The sequence below is a fragment of the Callionymus lyra genome, chromosome 18 (assembly GCF_982586985.1).
Source record: "Callionymus lyra chromosome 18, fCalLyr1.hap1.1, whole genome shotgun sequence".
NCBI lineage: Eukaryota > Metazoa > Chordata > Actinopteri > Syngnathiformes > Callionymidae > Callionymus > Callionymus lyra.
In genome coordinates, this window is record NC_141835.1 from 7539264 (window position 1) to 7549875 (window position 10612).

Genomic DNA, 10612 nt, shown 5'->3' on the forward strand with positions numbered 1-10612 from the left:
AGGCGCTTTGCTGATGACGTTTTCTCTGATCACGTGTCACTGGACAAACGCATGCGCACTGCGCAGACGCTGCGTTGCTACTCTGCTATGCTAACCGTGCATTGCAGATATTTCTATAAAATAATTAAAATAATATTATTGTAGGTTGAAGTCAAAACCCTCGGAGGCTCCATGTCTGTGGCGAACACCAAACACAGCGTCCTGTACCCGGTACGAGAAGAATTTATCTTTGTTTTCCACTGTTTTGTGTTTGTAAACAACTTCGTCAAGCTTAGCATAGCAACGTATTTTTATTTTATTTAATTCCAATGTTGTAGGCGGTGCCGTACACTGGACCCATACCTGGAGGTCTGCACCTGGGCGAGATGATCATCATCCAGGGCTCGGTTCCCCCGGATGCTGACAGGTGAGACACCTCAGGTGTGAGCATCGGTACCGTCGTGACGTCACGCCGAGTCTATGACCTGATGTGACGCTTTATTGTGACTTTAATGTCCTTTATTATAGGTTTGTTGTGAACGATTGAACATAGTCTTAATGACTGGTTGTGTTAGAATGTTATTTTATTTATACGTTTAAATGATGTTAAATGTTTAGATTCTCATACATTTTGTTTAAAGTCTTCATTTAGACATGAATAGACACACGTTGTCAGTAATTTAAAGTCTAACTTAACGTCTATTAATAGGTGTGTTTGCAACATTGTGAAGATTAATTGATTCTATGAAACCAGTATATATAAGGTAAGGTAAGGTGAAACTTTATTGATTCAGGCTTTTCCTTGATTTTCTGGAACTCCTGTTGTGTTATCAGTTTTATCTTGATCTTTAAAGTATATACTTTATTGAGTATTGTTTTGATTGTTTAAGCGCTTTGTGACCCTGGTCTGGAAAAGCGCTCTACAAATAAAAATTACTTACTTACTTACTTGAATAAGCTTCAATGTTTTTGATTTAATTTTAATTTTATATATTAACTCTGGAAAAAGATAGTCTGGAATTAAATATATCACCATTATAACGTAGATAAACTGTTTTTTTTTGTTGAATATTCTCCCAATTCCTCCATTTGTTTACAAACTATGGTCAAGATACAACACATCCTAAAATAAAACTCTGCTTTTAAACAAATAATTAAATCCAACATTTCCGAAATGGGTGAATCTTATAAACAGATAAACTGAGCAGAGAACGAAAACTGCGCTTTAAAAATATCTCGGTGTGAAACTTGACAACGAATCTTCCCAGGTTCCAGATGGACTTGTCGTGCGGCTGCAGCACGAAGCCTCGCTCCGACGTGGCGTTCCGCATCAGCCCTCGCTTCAGCGAGTCGCCGGCTGTCGTCTGCCGCTCGCTGCTGCAGGAGGTCTGGAGCGACGACGAGGCGCTGCATCAGCTGCCCTTCAAAGCGGGGGCGCCGTTCGAGACCGTCATCCTCGTGCACCAGGACGGCTTCAAAGTCAGTGAAGATAAAGAAAAAGGTCTTCTAAGACTAGCCCCTTAAATGTAGTCGATCTTCACCCGCAGGTGGGAGTGAACGGAGCTCACCTGCTGGACTACGAGCACAGAGTCCCGCTCAACAAAATCGACACTTTCTCCGTTTCTGGGAAAGTCAAAATCAACGCCATTGGCTTCATCCCGAACTCCGTGAGTTCGTCATTTTTCACCGTCGTCTACAGAGCTGCTGTGTTCACTCCTCTCTCCTTTATTCCTCCTCTTTTTTCCAGGCCATTTTCACAGAGTCAGGTGACCTGGTGAGTATTTACCCGAGTCATGTGACCGAAGGTCTCTCTAAGCGTGGCCGAGTAAACGTGTGAAAATTGAGCCATTAAGGGAAGAAAGTACGCATTAAAAATAATAATAATAAGGACAGTAACGATGATAATGAATTCTGAAAATAAGAAACTAATTACGACACTTTATTTATGAACAAGAAAGGATGCAAAAATGATAGAATGCAAAATTGCACCATTTATTTGAATGATAAGGCATAAAAAAGTCCAATAAAAATAATGATACAGATAAAAAAGAACAGTAAACCTGAATAAAAATACAAAAGAAAACCCTAAATATTCCCAAAAAATTATGCAAAAACAACATAATATTTGAAATTAATTCAGTTGCACATTATTTCAATAACAAAAACAATGTATGTAAAATGTAATAACTTAAAGGAAATGAAAGTTTGGGTAAAAAAAACAACTATTTTATTTTAAATTGACAACACGTTTCATTCATTAACTCGACTAATGCAATCAATCAAAATATAAGCTAAATAACAAGCTAAATAATAGTTTAAATATATAGCCTTTTAAAATAAAATACATATTTAAATAAATAATAAAATAAAAAAGCAGCAAAATATTAAACAGTAATTTCTATATGAATAATTTAAAAGAAATGATCAAAGATTAAATGACATTTTTTTTAAATATACAAGGCAGTAATCCCTGGATCTTGTCTTGCAGGATCTCCCTTACAAAGGCAGCATCCTCAGCGGTTTGAGTCCCGGACAAAACATCGCCATCAAAGGTCGGATCAGCACGTACCCGCACAGGTGAGTCACCTCCATCACCTGCATCACCTGCTCGTGAATCCTTCAAAGGTTTCTTGGATCTCTGCTGCCACCTGCTGCCCCGTCGATGTCATTGCTATATGACGTTTCAGATGTTTATTTATTTAAAAGATGTTGGATAATTATATCAGGAAAAGAACAATGTCAACTATTTGTCTCTTGGCAGAGGTCTGTGCTCTCTGAGTGCTTGTTCTCTGGCGGGTCATGTGACCTGAACGAACACTGATCTGTGGTTTCAGTTTCACCGTCAACCTGTGCAACAGCCGGACGGGGAACGTGGCGCTGCACCTGAACCCCCGCATGAAGTCGGCCGTGTTCATCAGGAACTCCTACCTGTCGGGGTCGTGGGGTCAGGAGGAGCGGGAGCTGCCCTTCTTCCCCTTCACCCCGGGCGGCTACTTCGAGGTAACAACGATTACATGACGATTTTTTTTAATGTGGGGCGTCATCGTGGGTGTCCCCCCTTCACCCTCCCCCTGCAGCTGCTCGTCCTCTGTCAGCCGCACCAGTTCAAGATGGCCGTCAACGGCTCGCACCTCTTCCACTTCCGACACCGGGTCCAGGACCTGGGCAGCGTGGACCAGCTGGAGATCATGGGGGACCTGGAGCTCGCCGACGTCAAACTGTGGTGACTCGCGCGCACACGCTACATTAGCTTAGCCATGAAGGATTGTGGGTCGACTGTTTAAACTCCCTGGACATGACACGTCCATCCCTGAATGTTTACGAAGCAGTCACGTGACGCTGCGTCATTTAGACTCTTCTGTCACAAAAAAGTGTTTTTAGCTGTACTTCTGCTGCTCCGCCGCTAGAGGTCAGCAAAGACACAGTCAGAAATGTTAGTTCAGAGCGATGAAAACAACGATATATATATTTGTGACATTTTAGGTAGATTAAAACACGTTTATTGTTCTGAGTTTATTTCTGAGTCATTAATCACTAACCATGAAAGTCTATTTTTTATAGGTTTGTGTTAATATGAGACATTTAAAAATGAAAAATGAAGAGTCTGTGTTGCATGTCAACCCTTCATTGATTCTGCTGAGTCAGGTGTTTCCTCAAACGGTACGGCAACAAACTCAGACCAGCTCATTTTTATTAGTCTTGATAAAGTGTTTTTTTTTCTTTTCACCACCAACATAAGCTCTTAAAAAGCACTTTAATGACATTTTTTTGTAAAATCAAAACATGTCAAATGTTTACTGTCACTATTTATCATGTTAATTTATTCAAAATATTTATTTGACTGAACTGCAATATTTCCATTATTTCTGTTTTGTCCTGATATGCTTTTTATTTAAGTATTTATGAATGATTTCCACTATTTAATAGTGAATTTATTATTTCTGTTTAAAATACTCTTAAAGGTTTGATGCTTGATTATATGGTTAAGAGTCTAAATGTAATAAAACAAAAGTTAAATAACGAAATAAAATGTATTTAAATTGAATATTATTGTCATGAAAATTCATAAAAGCAAACTACTTCATAGTATTACATATTTTCTATACAATAATACAACCATTCAAATATTTATTTAAAATTTAATGAGATATTTTATTTTGAATAAAATTCCTTCTATGAATAAATGTCAGCACTTTATTACATACAATTTACACGTTTATTTAAACATTTACTTGAAAAAAAATAACATTTCTCTTTGTTTCAAACTGAAAGCCGACAAATAAATTTGATGATAGAATATTTTAGTGCGACGACAACGACTGAAAAGGTCTAAAACATTTGAGGTGTGTTTGGCAGTGAAAGCAGCAAACGAGGAAACTGAATATATTCCTGTTGTAAATGTTGTACAAACGTATTTATTGACGAATAAATCTCTCGATCCTCCTTCTGGTGCGAGTTTCTCACTTCGTCACATGGTGGCGCTCAAGTCCCTGAAAAAAAAAATCAACCACAAACTTTTGTCGACATCATCGTCGCCTCTGACCTGCTGAACTCAACCGTCAACTTCCTGTTTGTCGTCTGTTGAACGTTTGTGCGACTTCTGTGTGTTAATGTTGTGTGACTCGACAACATCTCATGACTGCGACTGTTTGACTCGTCAGCGTCTCCACTTCTGCTTTTTGCTATTTGCTATTTCGATGGCTCAAGCTATTTCTGTTTTGCGTCTTGGCTAGAGTATCTGCATCTGTGGGACTCTGTAAGCATTTCAGAATCTGTGGGACTCAACCAGCTTTTCTGCATCTGTGGGACTTGACTTACATTTGTATATCATTTGCACTGACGCTAGTTGAGTCCAACAATGACTTGGCTAGTGTTTCTGCATCTGTGGGACTCAGCTAGCGTTTGTGCAACTATGACTTGGCTAGCATTTTCGCATCTGTGGGGCTCAGCTAGTGTTTGTGCAACTATGACCTGGCTAGCATTTCCGCATCTGTGGGACTCGGCTAGCGTTTGTGCAATTATGACCTGGCTAGCATTTCCGCATCTGTGGGACTCAGCTAGCGTTTGTGCAATTACGACTTGGCTAGCATTTCCGCATCTGTGGGACTCAGCTTGCGTTTGTGCAATTATGACCTGGCTAGCATTTCTACATCTGTGGGACTCAGCTAGTGACTGTGCGACTGTTTGACTCGTCAGCGTCTCCACTTCTGCTTTTTGCTATTTGCTATTTCGATGGCTCAAGCCTCAAGCTATTTCTGTTTTGCGTCTTGGCTAGCATATCTGCATCTGTGGGACTCTGTAAGCATTTCAGAATCTGTGGGACTCAACCAGCTTTTCTGCATCTGTGGGACTTGACTTACATTTGTATATCATTTGCACTGATGCTAGTTGAGTCAAACAATGACTTTGCTAATGTTTCTGCATCTGTGGGACTCAGCTAGCGTTTGTGCAACTATGACTTGGCTAGCATTTCCGCATCTGTGGGACTCAGCTAGCGTTTGTGCAATTATGACCTGGCTAGAATTTCCGCATCTGTGGGACTCAGCTAGCGTTTGTGCAATTACGACTTGGCTAGCATTTCCGCATCTGTGGGACTCAGCTTGCGTTTGTGCAATTATGAGCTGGCTAGCATTTCTGCATCTGTGGGACTCAGCTAGTGACTGTGCGACTGTTTGACTCGTCAGCGTCTCCACTTCTGCTTTTTGCTATTTGCTATTTCGATGGCTCAAGCCTCAAGCTATTTCTGGTTTGCGTCTTGGCTAGCATATCTGCATCTGTGGGACTCTGTAAGCATTTCAGAATCTGTGGGACTCAACCAGCTTTTCTGCATCTGTGGGACTTGACTTACATTTGTATATCATTTGCACTGACGCTAGTTGAGTCCAACAATGACTTGGCTAGTGTTTCTGCATCTGTTGGACTTTGCTAGCGTTTGAGCAACTATGACTTGGCTAGCATTTCTGCATCTGTGGGACTCAGCTAGCGTTTGTGCAATTATGACCTGGCTAGCATTTCCGCATCTGTGGAACTCAGCTAGCGTTTGTGCAATTATGACCTGGCTAGCATTTCCGTATCTGTGGGACTCAGCTAGCGTTTGTGAAACTATGACCTGGCTAGCATTTCCGCATCTGTGGGACTCAGCTTGCATTTGTGCAATTACGACTTGGCTAGCATTTCCGCATCTGTGGGACTCAGCTAGCGTTTGTGCAATTATGAGCTGGCTAGCATTTCTGCATCTGTGGGACTCAGCTAGTGACTGTTTGACTCGTCAGCGTCTCCACTTCTGCTTTTTTGGCATTTCTGTTTTGCGTCTTGGCTAGCATATCTCTATATGTGGGACTCACTAAGCATTTCAGAATATGTGGGACTCAACCAGCTTTTCTCCATCTGTGGGCCTTGACTTACATTTGTGTATCATTTGCACTGATGCTAGTTGAGTCAAACAATGACTTTGCTAATGTTTCTGCATCTGTTTGACTTTGCTAGCGTTTGAGCAACTATGACCTGGCTAGCATTTCTGCATCTGTGGGACTCAGCTAGCGTTTGTGCAATTATGACCTTGCTAGCATTTCTGCATCTTTGGGACTCAGCCAAGTCATAATTGCACAAACGCTAGCAAACGATTGTGCATCTGTGGGACTCAGCTAGTGACTATGCAACTGTTTGACTCGTCAGCGTCTCCACTTCTGCTTTTTAAGAATTTCTGTTTTGCGTCTTGGCTAGCATATCTATCTCAATAAATCTCATGATTTCATGTTATGATCTCATGATTTCATGTTGTGATCTCATGAATTCATGTTACGATCTCATGATTTCATGTTATGATCTCATGATTTCATGTTATGATTTCATGTTATGATCTCATGAATTCATGTTATGATCTCATGAATTCATGTTATGATCTCATGAATTCATGTTATGATCTCATGATTTCATGTTGTGATCACAAGAATTCATGTGTGATCTCGAAATAAATCTCATGATTTCATGTTGTGATCTCATGAATTCATGTTATGATCTCGAAATAAATCTCATGATTTCATGTTGTGATCACATGATTTCATGTTGTGATCACATTCATTCATGTTATAATCTCGAAATAAATCTCATGATTTCATGTTATGATCTTATGATTTCATGTTATGATCTTATGATTTCATGTAATGATCTCATGATTTCATGTTGTGATCTCATGAATTCATGTTATGATCTCATGAATTCATGTTGTGATTTCAAAATAAATCTCATGATTTCATGTTATGATTTCAAAAATAAATCTCATGATTTCATGAATAAATCTCATGATTTCATGCTATGATTTCAAAAATAAATCTCATGATTTCATGTTGTGATCACATGATTTCATGTTATGATCTTATGATTTCATGTAATGATCTCATGATTTCATGTTGTGATCTCATGAATTCATGTTGTGATTTCAAAAAATCTAATGATTTCGTGTTATGATCTCATGAATTCTTGTTGTGATTTTATGATTTCATGTTACGATCTCATGAATTCATGTTATGATCTAATGAATTCATGTTATGATCTCATGAATTCATGTTATGATCTCGAAATAAATCTCATGATTTCATGTTATGATCTCATGAATTCATGTTATGATCTCATGAATTCATGTTATGATCTCATGATTTCATGTTGTGATCACAAGAATTCATGTGTGATCTCGAAATAAATCTCATGATTTCATGTTGTGATCTCATGAATTCATGTTATGATTTTATGATTTCATGTTACGATCTCATGAATTCATGTTATGATCTAATGAATTCATGTTATGATCTCATGAATTCATGTTATGATCTCGAAATAAATCTCATGATTTCATGTTATGATCTCATGAATTCATGTTATGATCTCATGAATTCATGTTATGATCTCATGATTTCATGTTGTGATCACAAGAATTCATGTGTGATCTCGAAATAAATCTCATGATTTCATGTTGTGATCTCATGAATTCATGTTATGATCTCGAAATAAATCTCATGATTTCATGTTGTGATCACATGATTTCATGTTATGATTTCAAAAATAAATCTCATGATTTCATAAATAAATCTCATTATTTCATGTTATGATTTCAAAAATGAATCTCATGATTTCATGTTATGATTTCAAAAATAAATCTCATGATTTCATGTTATGATTTCATAAATAAATCTCATGATTTCATGTTATGATCTCGAAATAAATCTCATGATTTCATGTTGTGATCACATGATTTCATGTTATGATTTCAAAAATAAATCTCATGATTTCATAAATAAATCTCATTATTTCATGTTATGATTTCAAAAATGAATCTCATGATTTCATGTTATGATTTCAAAAATAAATCTCATGATTTCATGTTATGATTTCATAAATAAATCTCATGAATTCATGTTATGATCTCATGAATTCATGTTATGATCTCATGATTTCATGTTGTGATCACAAGAATTCATGTGTGATCTCGAAATAAATCTCATGATTTCATGTTGTGATCTCATGAATTCATGTTATGATCTCGAAATAAATCTCATGATTTCATGTTGTGATCACATGATTTCATGTTGTGATCACATTCATTCATGTTATAATCTCGAAATAAATCTCATGATTTCATGTTATGATCTTATGATTTCATGTTATGATCTTATGATTTCATGTAATGATCTCATGATTTCATGTTGTGATCTCATGAATTCATGTTATGATCTCATGAATTCATGTTGTGATTTCAAAATAAATCTCATGATTTCATGTTATGATTTCAAAAATAAATCTCATGATTTCATGAATAAATCTCATGATTTCATGCTATGATTTCAAAAATAAATCTCATGATTTCATGTTGTGATCACATGATTTCATGTTATGATCTTATGATTTCATGTAATGATCTCATGATTTCATGTTGTGATCTCATGAATTCATGTTGTGATTTCAAAAAATCTAATGATTTCGTGTTATGATCTCATGAATTCTTGTTGTGATTTTATGATTTCATGTTACGATCTCATGAATTCATGTTATGATCTAATGAATTCATGTTATGATCTCATGAATTCATGTTATGATCTCGAAATAAATCTCATGATTTCATGTTATGATCTCATGAATTCATGTTATGATCTCATGAATTCATGTTATGATCTCATGATTTCATGTTGTGATCACAAGAATTCATGTGTGATCTCGAAATAAATCTCATGATTTCATGTTGTGATCTCATGAATTCATGTTATGATTTTATGATTTCATGTTACGATCTCATGAATTCATGTTATGATCTAATGAATTCATGTTATGATCTCATGAATTCATGTTATGATCTCGAAATAAATCTCATGATTTCATGTTATGATCTCATGAATTCATGTTATGATCTCATGAATTCATGTTATGATCTCATGATTTCATGTTGTGATCACAAGAATTCATGTGTGATCTCGAAATAAATCTCATGATTTCATGTTGTGATCTCATGAATTCATGTTATGATCTCGAAATAAATCTCATGATTTCATGTTGTGATCACATGATTTCATGTTATGATTTCAAAAATAAATCTCATGATTTCATAAATAAATCTCATTATTTCATGTTATGATTTCAAAAATGAATCTCATGATTTCATGTTATGATTTCAAAAATAAATCTCATGATTTCATGTTATGATTTCATAAATAAATCTCATGATTTCATGTTATGATCTCGAAATAAATCTCATGATTTCATGTTGTGATCACATGATTTCATGTTATGATTTCAAAAATAAATCTCATGATTTCATAAATAAATCTCATTATTTCATGTTATGATTTCAAAAATGAATCTCATGATTTCATGTTATGATTTCAAAAATAAATCTCATGATTTCATGTTATGATTTCATAAATAAATCTCATGAATTCATGTTATGATCTCATGAATTCATGTTATGATCTCATGATTTCATGTTGTGATCACAAGAATTCATGTGTGATCTCGAAATAAATCTCATGATTTCATGTTGTGATCTCATGAATTCATGTTATGATCTCGAAATAAATCTCATGATTTCATGTTGTGATCACATGATTTCATGTTGTGATCACATTCATTCATGTTATAATCTCGAAATAAATCTCATGATTTCATGTTATGATCTTATGATTTCATGTTATGATCTTATGATTTCATGTAATGATCTCATGATTTCATGTTGTGATCTCATGAATTCATGTTATGATCTCATGAATTCATGTTGTGATTTCAAAATAAATCTCATGATTTCATGTTATGATTTCAAAAATAAATCTCATGATTTCATGAATAAATCTCATGATTTCATGCTATGATTTCAAAAATAAATCTCATGATTTCATGTTGTGATCACATGATTTCATGTTATGATCTTATGATTTCATGTAATGATCTCATGATTTCATGTTGTGATCTCATGAATTCATGTTGTGATTTCAAAAAATCTAATGATTTCGTGTTATGATCTCATGAATTCTTGTTGTGATTTTATGATTTCATGTTACGATCTCATGAATTCATGTTATGATCTAATGAATTCATGTTATGATCTCATGAATTCATGTTATGATCTCGAAATAAATCTCATGATTTCATG

At 35.8% G+C, this 10612-nt stretch overlaps 1 protein-coding gene across 1 annotated transcript; it reads left to right on the plus strand.

Moving 5' to 3' along the window:
• Nucleotides 1–80: 80 nt before the first annotated feature.
• On the plus strand, nt 81–4404 carry lgals8b (galectin 8b). The gene is made up of 8 exons (XM_087780186.1): nt 81–210; nt 318–406; nt 1248–1458; nt 1527–1646; nt 1727–1753; nt 2468–2556; nt 2814–2979; nt 3057–4404. Exons 1-8 carry the CDS (start codon nt 172–174, stop codon nt 3204–3206), a joined length of 891 nt encoding a protein of 296 aa, XP_087636312.1. The 5' UTR covers nt 81–171; the 3' UTR covers nt 3207–4404.
• Nucleotides 4405–10612: the final 6208 nt, after the last annotated feature.

Coding starts and splice junctions, on each gene's coding strand:
- lgals8b (XM_087780186.1), top strand. CDS start 172: ATGTCTGTGGCGAACACCAAACACAGCGTCCTGTACCCG. Junction 1,647..1,726: donor TTGGCTTCATCCCGAACTCC/GTGAGTTCGTCA, acceptor TCTTTTTTCCAG/GCCATTTTCACAGAGTCAGG. Junction 1,754..2,467: donor TCACAGAGTCAGGTGACCTG/GTGAGTATTTAC, acceptor CTTGTCTTGCAG/GATCTCCCTTACAAAGGCAG.